Genomic DNA, 16,736 nt, shown 5'->3' on the forward strand with positions numbered 1-16,736 from the left:
AACTACTAACAAACAACATTGATTAACTGATGCATTATTCTTTCATACAGCTATGACATTTAATTTAAAAGTTAACCTGAAATTGATAGTTTACTTATAATAAAGTACTTTTCTTCTCCTGTTATTTTTGTAATAAAGATTCATAGATTTTTATTTTATCATTTTTAGCCAAAAGAAAGTTTTTTTATGCTTTTTCATTAGCAACTTCAATGTGTTTAAAATTAGCAACCTTTCAACATCACCTTAGGAATTCAAAATGTTGGCCTCCATAAACCTTTTGCAGTAGATCTCTGTGTAAAATGTTTAAATGCCCTCCAAGGTTGTAGTAACCCCTTTTTTAGAGATGTCCCAATAAAAAATAAATTTCCGACATGATATCGATATAGTAGCTTTTAGAATTGGCCGATACAGATGTTGACCTGATACACGATCAGCCCAAATCATCCATACTTGTATTACTCATTTTGGGTGGAACATTAGAAAGGCTTCATCAACTGTTTATAATTAGAACATAAACAATAGATATGAGTCAACTGGCCAAACTATTATTAACCAACATGTTGCAAAAATTTTGAACAGAAGCGAACATAAGCGGAGTGTTTCTATCAACTTGCTGATAACAGATTTTAAAAGCAAGCCAATATACTCTAATATTCATTTTGTGGCTGATTTTGGACTATTTTCCTCTATCAGTATCAAACCGGGCCATCCCTATTTTTGCATTTCTACATTTTTCCTTTCAAATCACTTTCTGGATCCAGCACCATGAATGGACAACTTTTTTGTTGTTGCAATTTTAGCCAATTCCTTATTGTCTTTGTGGAGGATGCAAGTCAGGCGTGTCAAACTGGTTCCAGAAAGGGCCGTGTGGCTGCAGGTTTTCTCTCCAACCAAGCAATAGCACACCAGACCCCAGTCATCTCATCAAGTGAGTCCAATCTGAACATGATGACTTGATGAGATGACTGGAGTCTGGTGTGCTATTGCTTGGTTGGAAAGAAAACCTGCAGAGACACGGCCCTCCCTGGAACCACTTTGACTTCCCTGGTGTAATTGATTGCTGTACAATTGCCAGGTCAGCAGACATCCCTGTGATTATGAGGGTAAGAATGTAACCTTTCTATGTTTGCATTATTTTTTTATTGGTCTCAGTAATATTTTCAACTTTCTGTGAAAATGAAGTTTTCATTACCTGCAATGATAACTGTTAAAATTAGCAGAAAAAAATATGCTACTAGAAAAGGATGCTTAAATTCATATTGTAATATATAGACTTCAGTGAGATGCATCCCCACGTCTGTTTATATTTATATTAGGGTTGTCAAAAGTATCGATACTCAAAAAAGTATCAATACTGAAACGTTGTATCCGGATACAATACTCATTTTCAAAAGTATCGATACAGTGCTACCTACCACCAGTGGCACCTAAGCAGTCATTCATCTAAAGTGCAGAATAGGGGACAATGCACTTTCAGAACACTGTGTAATTGAATAATTCTGAGCACTTTTTAGTTTCAGACTTTTTTTTTTCAGGTGCAGCTGCTGAGAATTATTTTTGTTTCTTAACTGGTTTGGCTAGTGTCATTGTTATGTGTGCAAAGCATAGCCAAGTAAGGAAAACTTTTTTTATCAAACTTGCTTAATATTGTGCACAGCAAACAACCTCAAAATATTGTTCTTATTGTTTATTGTATTTATTTATTGTATTTTAATTATTATTCAAAATATTTCTTTTGAAATTTTGGAGTTTTTATTCTTGAGGTATCGAAAATGGTATCGAGTATCGTATATTTTCCTTAGTATCGGTATCGAGTTGAAAAGTTTAGTATCGTGACAACCCTAATTTATATTAAAGATTTAGTAGAACAATCCTTCTCAGGTATTATTACACAGCAAAAGATTAAATGTGGTTTTGAACTTTATGTGATCCTAAGATAAGGAGGTATATTTAAAACAAAAACAACAACAAAGAACTTATTATGGAAATCACCTTATCAAATATTTGGTGACATTTTTCTATACGGAACATCAGCAAAGCACACAAATAATTTCCTGGTTTGCATGAGGAAATTATTTTTACTCAACATACATGAGCAGTTTTTCTTCTTAGTAAATAAATAACAATTAAAAATGTATATATTTTATACTGCGTTCCATTTAGAATATCGTTAAAGTTTAGGAAATGAAATACCTTATCAATAAAAATCTAAGAAAGACAAACAAAAACCCCTCGTCCAATCAATGAGGTCCTTGTGGCAGCTCAGCATAGACGTGTCAGCGTCTCACAGGCTGTGTCGTCATCATTAAGCGACTACACCTAAGCGGCGGAATGTAGTTTTTCCACTTTAGTCATTTAAAACAACTAATTACAGACTGTTAATTAATATGGCGTGCATTAATAACATGCGTTTTAAAATAAATATGTTGGCTTATATTATTACAGTAAAAATGTCTTAAATTGCTAACTAGGGGGAGGAATGTATAAACCGAAATAAAAAATAAACTCTCTTAATTTATAGCAACATAATCAAGAATCACCCGGGTTAAAAATAATGGCAGAATTATTACACATTGAAATTATGTTCAAGTACCATGCCAATGAGGTTAGAAGTAAAGAAAGGCGACTTACAATTCCCTCGGAGAAAGTATGCACAACTCCTCCTGGTTTAACGTTGAACTCTACAGTCTTTGTCCGCTCAGGCGACGATTTTCCCGGGACACACAGCGACATCAAAGCCCATAAAAGCAGAGGCGACATCTTCATGAAAAGCATAATTTTTCTAGCTTGGAATCGGTCTCCTCTGAATGTATGGTATGGTATTACCCTGAGCAAGCACTCCGAATGCGAAAAATGCCCCGTCGACTATTAACATCGTCAGACCCTACGTCACACTACGAACCAATGTCAGCATCTGCAAACACAAGTAGAAAACAAACATAGAAAAAAGTTATAAAAAAAATATAATTTGGGTGAAATTTTAAATTCATAACTTTAGGAACTGAATTTGGGTCAAAATTGACACAAGTGTTGTGTTACCAATCTCTACCACACGGTGTCGCAATTGTTCACATATTAGAACATCCATTCAAACCACAATGGACAGGTGGCAGCGTGATTACTTTTAGACATCTCAGACTTTTCCTTTCACGTTTTTTTCATTTTAGCCTGAACATTTTTACATTCATATTGTCATTTTATTTAGAATTATCCATCATTTTCCATTCTACCAAGTTTATTTATAAGTCAAGGTAAGTTCATTTATATTGTATGTTTAATTGGCAAGACAAAAAGTGATAAACTTGAAAAAAAATAAAAATACATTGACGTGGCCTAAAAGCAACAAAAATTGTTAGAGAACAGAAGTTAAAAAATAAAATAAGATAATTGTATTGAGGGGCTGCAATAAGGTTTGATTCCAGGCCTGGGGTCAAACACGTTTAACAGATGCTGTCAGCCAAGTGATTTTGTCTCACAGGAGACACCAACTTACCTGCTTGTATCTGTGGTTTCATGTCTCTGGAGCCGTTGAACCTACTCTGCGTCACAGATTAACATGTTTGCTTCAAGAGGAGACATCCCAACATTGTCTGGCACTCATGTGCAAAGCCCAGAAAACATTGTTACCATATGGGGCCAAATTTAGTCACATAACAACCAGCGATATTCAGCTGGGCAACCTTTTCACCCATATCTGCCCTCCCGTCCCTGCCTGACATCCACTTCTCCTCTTGCAGAGAAATTCTCTGGCAAATAAAACTGTCAGCCCAAAGAAAAACACTGAAACCGGATAAAGAACAGATGCCATTTACTCAAGAAGCAAACTAAGTACTTTAGTATTTATACAGCAGCTTTATTATAAAAAGCCTGATTGTCCTTATATAAAGAAAGGTCCTGTTAGATGTAGCGGTCAGACTCGCATACTTCTTGTGGTTCCTGGTAAATATTGTCCACTGTCATTAAGGCGTAAGACTGTCACAAGTGAGAAAATTATTTCCTCATTTTGTTTCCCCTCTACTGGCACAAATAGCTTTCACTCTTTGGTGTCAACAAACAATTGCCTGAGAAGTAAACACCAGCCACAGACAGCGAGCCAAAACGTCAAGAAGGTGCCAAATTATTTAACTGATAATGAAAACTCAATGCAGTTCAGACTATTCACTCAGTGGAAAACACTGAAAGCAAACACTTTTGTGCCTTGTTGGAAAGATTCTATCTATCTATCTATCTATCTATCTATCTATCTATCTATCTATCTATCTATCTATCTATCTATCTATCTATCTATCTATCTATCTATCTATCTATCTATCTATCTATCTATCTATCTATCTATCTATCTATCTATCTATCTATCTATCTATCTATCTATCTATCTATCTATCTATCTATCTATCTATCAAAAACTGATAAGTTAGAAAACTACTTTTTGTTTCAATTATAAGAGGATTTTTCAAAATGTGAACTATTCAATAGAGTTAAATACTAGTTTAAACACATTATATGAATTTGAGGCCCATGGTGGCTTCAGAGATCTGCAGTAAACTGATCATTTGCCCGGCCACCTAAAGTGGTGCACGCTGTTGTTCTGCTCTTCATTGAAGAGTGGTGAGAGACAAACTAAAACCCTGTTTGAAGTCTGGTGATTGTTTGCTGCTTTATATCAGTAATAGGTTAACTTCATGCATTATTTGTAATAAATTCTTGGACTAGTGATGCAAAGAGAACAAAATGCAGCCTTTTGTTATAGTGCATTGCATGCCAAATCATATGAAGTTGAGTAAAGGTAATTCATTGCACCAAATGAAGAATTGATAAAGAGCAGGCTAACATGGTGCATTAGAAATAATCCTTCCATAACAGAGATCTTCTATATTATTCCTTTTGTTTCCCTGGAGTCGGCCCTGTTGGCTCTGACATCCTGACAGTCTCAGACAGTTAGACTTTCTGATGCAGCCATACAGACAGTCTGTCCCCGATAAGAGCTGAGGAGCCACTGAGGTCAGCAGTTTGCAGATGGAGTTTTCCTGGCCATCACTGGATCTGTGGAATTTCTCTTCTCCTCGCCATCTCTCACAGGACCGGCCTGCAGCCCTGCCTATCGTGCATGGCCTGCACAGTCGGCACGCCACCCTGCCCTGAGCAAACAGCTGCCTGGAGGTTCCGTTGTGACCCTTAATCACCCTCAGACACAGAGCAGTGGCTAAACTCTGGGCTCCAAAAAGAAGCAATATTTGGCCAAGAGAATGAATGAAATCAGGTTAAATCTAGTCTAATATGATTGTATGTTCAAAAACATTGCAAAGGACTCTAACAGTTAGCCAAAAAAATATTATTTGAAAGGAACACTCCATTCAATTCACCGCCAAACCACCTGCATGCTCCTTAGATAAACATCCTGAGTTATTTCTGAATGACTTGAAATTTATCAAGATTTAGTGTGTGGGCATAGCTAAAAGGTAAAAGTTACTACAGTAAATGTGCATGCAGCTGTGTATCCGGAGTTCAAAAGCAAATCTGCCTTTAAAGTGATTATAAAAAAACATTGACAGGAATTTCTGTGTTTTTAAGTGTGGAGTGTTTTTCATGGATGGCAAACAGCTCAATTTAAAAGAGCCAGAAAGGAAATAGTGTTCAAAATAATTACCCATATTTATTATTTATACCCTTCCAGGTGCCAGCTACTTAACAGCGTGCCATGCCTAAACCCGGAGACAAAGTGCAAATAAACTGAGACGTTCCCAGGAGGCTGAATTGGAGTTACTGCCAGACGAAGAAATGTTTTCCCAATCAGTCACCCGCTGCAGCTCAACACAACAAATACACAGAGACAGCCTGCTGGGGTGATGCAGTGCTTCTTATTTTCCTGTTTTTTCCAGACCTGAGCATGCAAAGTGGAATCACTGAATGTGTTTTTTTCAGAGTAGTAAGCCAATGAACCAGCAGACATTAAAATACTTAAATGTTGTAATGTGATGTTTTTATTAACAGGAACATCGGAGATTCAGACATGATTTTTAATGGAACCCCTGTGTATAAACAGAGGTCAAGAAAAAACTGAGAGAAACTAAATAATATTGTGTAATTCAGCTCAGTCCCAAGGTGGAAAAGAACACCTCAGGTAACATTTCCCAAAACTCAACTTTATTTATAAGGCCCATTTAAAACACACCTGGAACTCAAAGTGCTAAATAAGGCAACACCAAAACACAAAACAACATGCAACACAACACATTAAAACAAGCCAAAAAACAAATTATACAATTACACAACAAGAAATTCAGAAGTAATGCAAAAAAGTGACCATTCTACTCTGAAACTTTATTTGTACTTAAGGACACTTTACAATCATTTATGTGAACCTCTGGCACATATTTTATTTGTGCATTGCAGACATACAGTTATTAGTTGGCCTCTTTGTTGCGTTGCTTGTAAACCTGTTCATATAAAAAAAACTTGGCTTATTTTTTGCTGCAACATATACAGACTCCTTTACACCTATTAAAAGGCTTGGTACAGATGCATAACAACCATCTAAATATATATATTAATCTTCTATTACTGTAACATTACTCATATTGAGGGAAAAGAATGGACTTTAATTAATAAGTGTGCGTTTATTTGGTAGGGATAAAAACGCATGAAGAAATAATTGCTTACACATCTTTACTTTGTACTCTGTAAAAAAAAAAAAGGATCGTCAAATGAATACCTCTTAATTTGATGAGTATCCAAGAAGTGTCTTAAATTGTAATCCATATGCCACAGAAGCCTGTTTCTCTTATCCTCTCTTCAAACTGGGAAAGACAGGAGGACGTCCCATCCAAGACAGATGTGAGCAGATCTCAATAACTCAGGATATGGCTGCAAGAAAGCATTTACTCACCTAAGTCTGCTCATATCTACAGCTAACGCAGAGCTGGAGCTCTGAGGAGTAAATAAGGGCCTCGGTTTGACCAGGCATCATGTGCATTGATGTTGAAGAAGGTAAAATCTTCAACGCTCATGCATAGAGAGGATCCAAAATTCTTTAAAACAGTGACTAGACATCTTTAAATGTCACCTTATTATTTGGGAGAAATATCCTAATATTTTGGGAGGAACAAGCTTTACAGTTTGATCACTGCAAACATAAATTTGTGTAGTTTACGGAGCAATATTGGGACTTTAACTGGAGCAATACACTTTGGTCAGATGATTATGAAGCAGTTTATGGGTAAAAAGCAGCCCGGAGGGATCTGCTGTAAAATAAGTACCGGTATTAATTAAAAGAAAAGCTTTTCAAGCTCACTGTGAAGAACCAACCTTCTTCTATGGCCTTAGTCCTCAGACCTTAATCCACGATGCCTGAGGTTGCATGAAGAAAGGAGAGTAAAGTATAAGAAAGAGGACTCTGGGTAATCTAGACAGTTTTTTTTTCAGGAGGAAGGGTAAATATGTCTTATGTGTTTCCACCCGATTCCAAACAATTACATTGAAAATATTTATTTGTTATTTAAGATTTTCTTCCCCTCTTATTAAGTCTTCTAAAATGGTTTGATTCTTTTAACATTGAGAGAGAGCCTAAATAATAGAAGAAAACAGACCTTTTTGAGTATTTTTTACACTTTTTAACAGGCTTGCCAGTAATTAGTGGGATGTATATCATATATAAGGCTACTTTATTGGTAAAAAGTGAAACAGCATCCAAACAATAGCAGCTTTACTTTAAGAATAAAAAGGCATGTCTGTGTCTTCTGCAGGTCAGCTCCTGGAAAACACAGACAGCGATGATTAAGATTGTGCTTTCTCTGATTGAGTCAAGATATAAATAAGAGGTAGATGCTCAAAATGTGACTTACAAGACAATCCTGCAGTTTCTTGCCTGGACGTAGCTTCCTGTGTACCTGATGTCGCACCTCACCTCGTTGTTGGAGAAATCAGACTCCTGGACCAGCTGGGAGGGGTTCACTGTCACCTGCAAAACAGGAAACGGAGACATACAACTTGGATTATGGTAGAACAAAAAATACATGGAGGAGATAGAGTATGGAGAAACTAATTGCAATTCCACCTTAAGAATGTAATTTCCAGGAGGTACATCAGTGATGTCGATCCACTGGCAGTCAATGTTAGCATGGTATGTGTCATAACATCCAGGACCAAGCCCCTTAAAACAAACCAAACACATTTTACACTCAATTATTGGGTTAGCCCATCTTTAATGTTCAGGAATGGGATTAATACATCAATAAATCATAGAGAAAACAACTATAAAAGATTATTAAGTACAAATGACCAAACAAATGGGTTTGTTAGAGCTTACTAACTTGTGTGTGAGCGGTGCAGGCAAAACGTCGCCGGACTCCTGGGTCACATGACGTGTCCTCCAGACAGAAACTGGCTTTGTGTCCCTCAGAAACCTTCTGTCCAGTGGAGATATCCAGTAAGTCGTAGTTACTGAAGGCCTCCATGCTGTGGTAATGTCTGCAGAGAGACAGACACGCAAACAAACACACTCAGAAAGAGGGACTGTTTAGTCGTTAGCACGTGAGTCATTTGCGAAAGGAACTGTTCTGCACTGTGCAAATATACAGCAAAAGTAGTATAGTAGACATTTACAGTGCAGTAGCTGAGCGTTTTCATAAGAATTATCTACAATTTAGCTAATGAATCAGACCAAGGAATAATTCATTCCTAATATGATTCCTTAATTTTGAGGTTAAACTTGCCTGGCGTCTAAAAGACTGCTTTCAAACATACTGTTCCTAACTTTAGACCAGCTTGACCAAAAGCCATTTGTTAATTATATTTTTACTATATATTTTGTTTTAGGTGGTTCTGTAAGGTGCAGTTTCTAATTAACATTCTAATTAGGAAGTAAACACAGATAAAGGTTTATTGTGGAGCAAACAGAAAAGTATTGAGCTAAACTTCAGAAAAGGACATGTTAGTGAAGATTCTCAGTCATCCAGGTCATAGTCATCCCAAAAGTAAAAAAATAAATAAAATAAAATAAAATATTTATTGAAACAAAGTCCAGTGAATTGCTTTTTTAACTTTTAGGTGATTCAGAAAAGAACACTGCAGCCCCATTATTTACCAGATCCTGCAGCTTTCCATTAAGAACTCACAAACCTGTGGGTTTAAACATGTTACCCATCATACTCTCTGGATGCTTTTTCCCCAGCAGAGAGGCTTAGGAAGGCTACAACAACTTGAGGGTTGAGGGATAGGTAATCACCCAGCAGCAGCTTTGATGAAAGCATTTAAATATATTTCAAAATGACCCAGTTAAAACCAAGAATAAAATCTACTATCGAAGACATCTGCCTTGACTGATTTTGTACACTTTATATTCGGGGAATGGGTTGTTGTTTTTCAGTGACTCACTGGTGACAGCTGTGCCATTCCCATTCATGTCGGGGTTTCATTGGGAGAAAGTCTGCAGTTCCCTGGTTCTTCACTCTTTGAGGGAAACGCAGCAAAACTCTGTAGTCCAGGTCACTTACACTAGGATGGTATGCAGACCTGTGGGACAAAAAAAGAAATCACAGGCAGCCATTTAAAGCACATGTGGGATGAAGTCAACTATCATGACGTACTGCTGACTTAGAGAAATACACCTTACGGCATCTTTAAACTCCCTCTGATCACCTTTCACGGCAGATTTACTGCAGTTTTTGGTTTTAGTCATGAATCGGTGCTTTTTACTTTCCGCTCTGAAATCGTTTGAGCTTCATTTCAGATTTTGTTTGACTTGGCACGGTGCCTCCTCAGATCAGAGCGGAGAAATCCTGAGCAGCAGCCAGGTTTGTGCCCAGCCGCTCTGTCATTAAACTGCTACATCCAAGTGGGACAAAGGCCAACAAACATCCTGATGTTCCAGCCTCAAAGCAATCACAGTTTCCCTCTTTGCTATTCCTTCAAATTACCGTCAATAAAGCTGTCTAATCAAACATACAAATTCCAGCTCAGTTACATATAATCTAATTCCCTCCCAGTTATAAGAACACAGTAAAGTTCAGGTGAGAAACTTAATATATGCTCATTGCAGACATATTCACACATATTGCATGGATGTAGCTTCCTGTTTACCTGATGGAGAAATCAGACTCCTGGACATAAGGCATAAATGCAAAAAAAACATAATGCATTTAATGTAGCTGTGGTGAACTAACGGCCAGTCACTCATCTTTGCAAAATGAGAGTAAATGACATCTAATATTTAAAATAATTTATGAATAAAAAGCTGAAAAGTGTGCCGTAAATTACTCTGATGCGCCTAAATGAAGAAAGGCAAGTTAAAGGAAAGCAATCAGAAGTCTTCTTCACAATGACATGTAGCAGACTCAGCAAGCATGTAGAAGTTGGTCAAATAAGACAACAAACTTATACCTAAACAGAAAACACACTGTCTGCTCCATCTGATTATACCACCCCCACTGGAAGGTATGGTGGTGGCAGAATTGTACTGTGGAGTTACTTTTCTTTAGGGTAGGGTAGGGAAGCTGGTCAGAGTTCATGGGAAGATGTTGTGTCTAAATACAGGTAAATCCTGAAAGAAAACCTGCTAAAAGCAACAAAAGGCTTGACACTGGGGCGGTGGTGCTCCCTCTAACAGGATAATGACCAAAAATGTTACCTATGAAGGAATGGTGTCCATATCCCAGACTTTTCAGCATTTCGTTGCAAGAAAATAGAAAAGGATGCCTCATATCATCATATCCTCTTTTTTAGAAAGTTGTGTACTGTATTGTAATATCCATCCCATAGTAGTTAAAAGCCTTCAGCTGAACCAAAATGCTGCAGCCAGAGTTTTGATTAAAATTAAAAAGAAAGATAATATCTCTCCTATCTTGGCTTCTCTTAATTGGCTTCCTGTTAAATCAAGAATAGAATTTAAAATCCTCCTTCTCACATATAAAGCCTTAAATGGCCAAGCTCCATCTGATACCAGAGACATGATTGTTCCTTATTTCCCAAACAGAGCACTTCGCTCTTAATCTGCAGGTTTACTAGTGGTTCCTAGAATTTCTAAAAGTACCGTAGGCAGATCTTTAGTTATCAGGTCCCTCTCCTGTGGAACCAACTACCAGTTTTAGTCTGTGAGGCAGACACCCAGTCTACTTTTATGGCTAGGCTTAAAACTTCCCTTTTTAATAAATCTTATAGTTGGAGTGGCTCAGGCTATTTTGAGCTATCTCTATAGTTATGCTGCTGTAATCTTGGATTGTAGGAGGACGTGGGGACCCTCTTTCATCGTTCTGCTTCGTTTTATCACTCTGCAGAATCTCTTAGTTCAATCTCTAATGCTATACTCTCTCTGCCTTTTCCCATAGTAGCTCCATCTGGTCTGTTCCTGTTTGGCTGTAACTCCATCCTGGAGAGAAATATCAGCTGTGCTGCTGCCATCACCACCTTTGTTTACAGATGTTCAAGCTTGGCCTGTTTTTCAGTGTAGTCTTGTTTCTCTGACTGTGACTGGCTGGATGGGCTCTCTTCATCCTCTGACATGGAAGACCTGCTCGAAGCTCGCCTGTCAGGCTGTGTGTTTCCTGGACTCTGCCACCTGTGGAGCTGGTCGACAGTAGCCTTTATGTCTGTTTCTGTCACCTTGAACCCAGTCGGCCTCAGCAGATGGCCGCTCACATTGAGCCTGCTTCTGCTGGAGGTTTGTTCCTGTTAAAAGGGAGTTTTCCTCTCCACTAACGTCAAAAGCATCCTTGGTTTGAGGGATTGCCTTCAAGTCGATGAGTAGATGCGATCAGCTGTTTTTCCTTAGATAGAAAACTTGAACCAATCTGACTATATGATCTGGTTGAATTGTCTCAGTAAAGTACCTTGAAATGACCTGTGTTGTGAATTGGCCCTTTATAAAATAACCTGAATTGAATAGAATTGAAAAATACAATCTAATAAAAAACAAATGTTTGTGGCTGTAAAAATAAAAATAAAACGGCATGCACATTAAAGAAGGTAAGCACAAAAGTACCTGGAAAGGCAGTTCTCCTCAGCAGCACAGCGGAGTGCATACATCTGTACTCTCTGGATATACGAGGCTGCTTGGATGTAGTATGGGTCAGGGATTAGGTCTGGGAGACCTGCCAATAATAAAAAAAAGTGTTACTTTGAAATTAAATAGGAAATTCTGGATAATGTGTCGTTTAGTCCATCTTACAGATGCAAATAGGACTAAACCAATACTGAACACCCAAAAAACCTTTACTCTACAGCTACATGCATTTACCCATTTATAGTTACCAACACTCTCATACTTTTATACTGGTTTACCGATAATAGAAAACTTGGGGTATGTAAATTTTGTTACAAACTTAATTTGTATAACAGAAATATTCTTATTTCAACTTTTTAAACAGTCAGAAATGTAAAGTACAGACATTATAAAAATGTTATATGAAAAGAAATTAGTTCAAGCAGCTCTCATTATCTATTAAAAGGTTAAAATAATGTTTGTTGTTTGATGCATACAATTCTAAACTTTGTAAATAAAAATGGATTATTAAATGTGCCTCCTGGTGGGAGCCTATGGAAGCAAATTGTTAACATATTTCAAATGAAAAAGCATTTTGAGAAATGCTTTTTCATTTTAAGAATGTTGCTAAATTGTTTGACTCATAAATGAAATTAGTAATCAATAATCCTGTTTGCATTTTCATTTTCTTCTTCAACTGCTCATCCTTCTACTTAATTAAAATGAAAAAGAAAAATTATTTTTCAAAATGTACTCCAGCAAATACATACCAAAATTCAATTTGAAATGTAAAATTTGAAAATGAAAAAGCGTTTCCAGAATTGCTTTTTAATTTAAAAAATGTGGCTGCATTACTTGACTCATAAATAAAATTAGTAGCCTAATCAATCATCCTATTTACATTTTAATTTTCTTCTTCAAGACTGCTCATCCTTTTACTTAATTAAAATGAAAAAGAAAAAGACATTTGAGAAAAAGACAAATGTCTTTTACTTTTTTATTTTAAGGATGAGCAGTGTTAAAGAAGAAAATGAAAATGCGAACAGGATTATTGATTACTAATTTAATGTATGAGTCAAACAATGCAGCCACATTCTTAAAATTAAAAAGCATTTCTGAAAATGCTTTTCCATTTGAAATATGGTAACGATTTGCTTCCATAGAGGGCTACTGGAAGAGGCCCTAATCCAGTGTGCTGTTGCCTCACCGTTGTGGAAGAACCTGGTGCCATGGCCAGTTCCCGTGTTCTGCCTGTTCCTGCGGTCCGCTGGGTAAACATTGTAGAAAACCGAGTTCCTGTGGTGGATGCTGTGTGGATCCCGTGGGTCGTTTGCACCTGTTGTATCCGGAATCTCAACTGAGTTGCTGGAATCATCAGCCTCTGCAGTGGCTCTAATCAGGGACTGCGGTCTGGTCTGCGATGTGACTCGACCATTGTTACCCAGGGTGACTAAAAGAGATCTCTGAACCGAGTCCGAGTTTCCAGGGGCGGTTCTATTGAGCTGTCTGTGCGTAAAATCCTGCGCTCTTGCAGGTGGCGCGGTGGCCCGTTGCGCGCCGCTGTCTTCAGCACCTCTGCCTCCTCTTGGGATTCCGCTGCCAGAAAACTCTTGTATTAAAACAGCGGCGCTGCTGTTGTTCCGGACCCGGTGTGAGCGATAATCTGAAGCCACATGGGCCTGACTCTGTGCGCTGGAACGATCCGCCGCCAGCAGATACTGACCTACATCTGCTCCATGAAGCGACTGGTCCATTTGGTCATTTTGCTCAGAATGATCCCTGGGTGTCTCCCGGGGGCTCAGAGACCTGGTTCTGGTGGATCTGATGAGAGCAACAGGAGGGTTAACTTGGTTTAAACTGTTTTTTGTTGTCAGTAAGAGCTGGGTGCGTTTTCTGCTCTGAGAAGGCAGGCGATACTGAGTCCCGGTGCTCAACAAGCTGTACACCTGACCGTTATTCTCCCACTCAATGCGCTGTCTCCAGGGTCCGGCAGGCGCGCGTAAAAGGTGCTGACCGATACTTAAACGCACAAGCACGTCAGTAAGGCAAATTAAAAGAAACCAGAACTTCTCCATGGCTTAGAGAACTATAGGAAGCTCCTAAAACTGAGACTGTGTGAGAATATTTATGTTAGACTGGGTGGAGAGGTTTCATACTCACTGGACCTCATGACGCACAGCATCCCTAGCAGGAGGGTAGGGCTTAGGGAGGTCTCACCCATGAGGGCGTTTAAAATATTCTGTTTTATTTCTGCTTCTTCTGCGATAATGTGACATAAAATTAACCCCAAGTGGAATTTGCATGATTAAATATATTTGCACAGATACTTAGCTTTCATTTAATTGCTTTTTTTTTTATGTAACAATGGCAAAATTGAATGTGCGCTAATGATACAAGGCTTAATTAGAATCAAGGATGCAAATGCAGGCTCGAAGTAATGTGGTTAGTAAAAGGACTATATTAATATGCTATCAAAACAAGGTAGGGTAGCATCATACTGTCGGAATAATATAAAAATTAGAGATAACAAAAGACTTTAGACTGTGATGATGTCAGATTTGAACAAAACAACAAATTTAAACCTGCAGCTAGAATAACTACAATTGAATGATTTAGATTAACTGAAAAGGCAAGTTTTAAAGACGAGAATTAAAATTTGCAGTAGACTTATGCTTTTTTCAGATTTTGTTTAGTTGTAAAAACATTTGGTAAGTTTCATGTTCCTCCAAATCTAAAGGATTTGCAATCTTGTGTAAGTCCAGAACAGGGGTGTGCAACCTGCAGCTCCAGAGCCACAAGTGGCCCTTTGGTCCCTTAGGGTCTCAGGGGCTAAAAATGATAAAGAACACACAATTGTAGTATGACAACAAATACCAATCTTAAAAGCTTTTATGAGATTTTTTTTAAAGAATATCTAAATTGAATTTTCACAGCAGAATGACATCAAAACATGTTTTTTATAGATCTGTTTTTTCTTGTCAGCTTGAAAATAATGTGTTATGTTGTTATTTTCTAACTTTACATAACAGGAATATCCATGCTTCATCTTTATGAAACATTGTACAAATAAAGTGATAGTTGGTTAAAATAGCAAACGATTTCCTATGGCAGATATTTAACATAAAGGGTTTTATTTTATTAAAAGGTGGGTGTAATATTTGCGGCTCAATGCAACTAACTAAACCAAATTCAGAGCAAAAAGGGTCTTTGGATTTTAATAGTTGTAGACCCCTGTTCTAGAAGGTCGGGGCAATCCAGTTGTGTGAAAACATCATAAAAAGGTTATAATCATTAAAATAAAGTTCGTTTATAGAAAAACAGTTTAACCATTAAAGCCCAAATCTGCAATGTTTTCCTACTTGGAAGGATTTTTAAAATAATTTTTTTTCCCCCATTAGAAATCAATTGTGTCCATTGATTTCAGTTCAAGTTTCCATTTTCACCAGAAGGTGGCGCTGCAGACACACGAAAAGACTGCCAGTTGCTCTGCAATGCAGGTTGAGTTTTTGTTTTGTTTTTTTCAGTTTGGAAGACAGAGATAGGGTGCAATCAGTTCTCTTCAGCATTTCAAAGAACTTATCCTCCATTTATTACATAATTTTACATTTTATTTCATTTTTTATCTAAGTGCTTTTTAATTATTTTAATTACTTGTAAATTGATCCATTTCAACAGCTTGTAAGCTATTGTCTGTTTTTTGGCTTGGCTATTTTAATTTTACTCTTTCAATACAGCCCTTACGTTAAAGGTGCTTTATAAATAAAGGGTATGATATGGTATAATTAGGTCTCTCATCAGGTAATGGCTACTTTAAGGTCAGGATTATTTAAAGCCACGAGCTGACATCATGGACTATTAAGCAAGAGACACTCCAAACAAGTTCTCCCCATATGTCATACTGTTTACATTACAGACTTTACATGTGTACACTTCCTGTCTGTAGAACGCTAGAACAAAAACAAAAAATTTTTTAGCATTTAACAACTGTGCTGAGTAACTTAATCAATCCTGTTAGACACACTTTGAATGTTTTTTTCTCCAGAAAGTGTGTGCAGCATAAAACAAAAAGGATTTGATATCAGGATGCAATTCAACACAACACAAATACAACAAAAACACACTGATTGCTGAGCAGAAAAATTCACCACACTAAGTTTTAATAAAGCGTGTGCCTTCATAGTTTAAGTAAATGGTTCGTTTACATTTTACACGATTTAAAAAAAGTTTTGAAAGGTCCTAATATGGTAAACATGACTTTAGATAAACTAGGATTAATAATTTAATAACTTAGAAGAAAACCTCTTCTCAATATAAATATCTCCAAATAAGTATAAACCTGTGTATTATAAGTTTATTAACTGACTTCCCAAAGGTTAACTCTAATATAACTATTTAAAATAATTACTTCTTGTACTAACCTAAACACTAGCATGTGGATTTTAAAGATTTCTTTAACTTTGATAAACATCATTATAATTTTCTGTGTCCAAGATGAACATATCGGTTGCACAAACTCTGGGTCATTGATATTTACGGAAGCAGCATGGAGCAATAATTTAAAGGAACCGAATAGGATAGTTGCACAATTTTTTCATAAGAACAGCTCTGGTATAGATAAAAAAAAAACAACTACTGAAGTTTTCAACCTATCATACATAGCACCAAATTTTTGTGTCAAAAAATGTAAACACAGCAGTCTATTCCCTTATTACTATTACTTATAGATTCTGCTTCACAGTTATATGACGTAGGGGCTCCTATG

The 16,736-nt window shown here is 37.1% G+C and overlaps 2 protein-coding genes across 2 annotated transcripts in view; both read right to left on the reverse strand.

Annotated features, from left to right (window-relative positions):
* mydgf (myeloid-derived growth factor) overlaps nt 1-2,882 on the reverse strand; it is an 11,470-nt gene extending 8,588 nt beyond the window's left edge. Inside the window, exon 1 of the mRNA XM_038288591.1 lies at nt 2,632-2,882. Coding sequence (XP_038144519.1) covers nt 2,632-2,775 — 144 coding nt within the window. The 5' untranslated portion in view covers nt 2,776-2,882. The remainder of the gene's footprint in view (nt 1-2,631) is intronic.
* Nucleotides 2,883-6,122: 3,240 nt separating this feature from the next.
* loxl5a (lysyl oxidase-like 5a) lies at nt 6,123-14,117 on the reverse strand. The gene is made up of 7 exons (XM_038288621.1): nt 13,182-14,117; nt 11,975-12,083; nt 9,373-9,510; nt 8,310-8,466; nt 8,054-8,149; nt 7,842-7,957; nt 6,123-7,750 (listed from the first exon to the last, which is right to left on the reverse strand). Exons 1-7 carry the CDS (start codon nt 14,047-14,049, stop codon nt 7,744-7,746), a joined length of 1,491 nt encoding a protein of 496 aa, XP_038144549.1. The 5' UTR covers nt 14,050-14,117; the 3' UTR covers nt 6,123-7,743.
* Nucleotides 14,118-16,736: the final 2,619 nt, after the last annotated feature.

This window comes from Cyprinodon tularosa, unplaced genomic scaffold, assembly GCF_016077235.1.
Source record: "Cyprinodon tularosa strain WSP-4 unplaced genomic scaffold, ASM1607723v1 ctg259, whole genome shotgun sequence".
Lineage (NCBI taxonomy): Eukaryota > Metazoa > Chordata > Actinopteri > Cyprinodontiformes > Cyprinodontidae > Cyprinodon > Cyprinodon tularosa.

Bases quoted from the DNA above. Each gene is read 5' to 3' on its own strand.
- loxl5a (XM_038288621.1), bottom strand. From the start codon at position 14,049: ATGGAGAAGTTCTGGTTTCTTTTAATTTGCCTTACTGACGTGCTTGTG. The intron at 12,084-13,181 runs GTGAGGCAACAG...TATTATTGGCAG, and splicing joins CACCAGGTTCTTCCACAACG to GTCTCCCAGACCTAATCCCT. The intron at 9,511-11,974 runs GTACTTTTGTGC...TTTGTCCCACAG, and splicing joins GAGGAGAACTGCCTTTCCAG to GTCTGCATACCATCCTAGTG.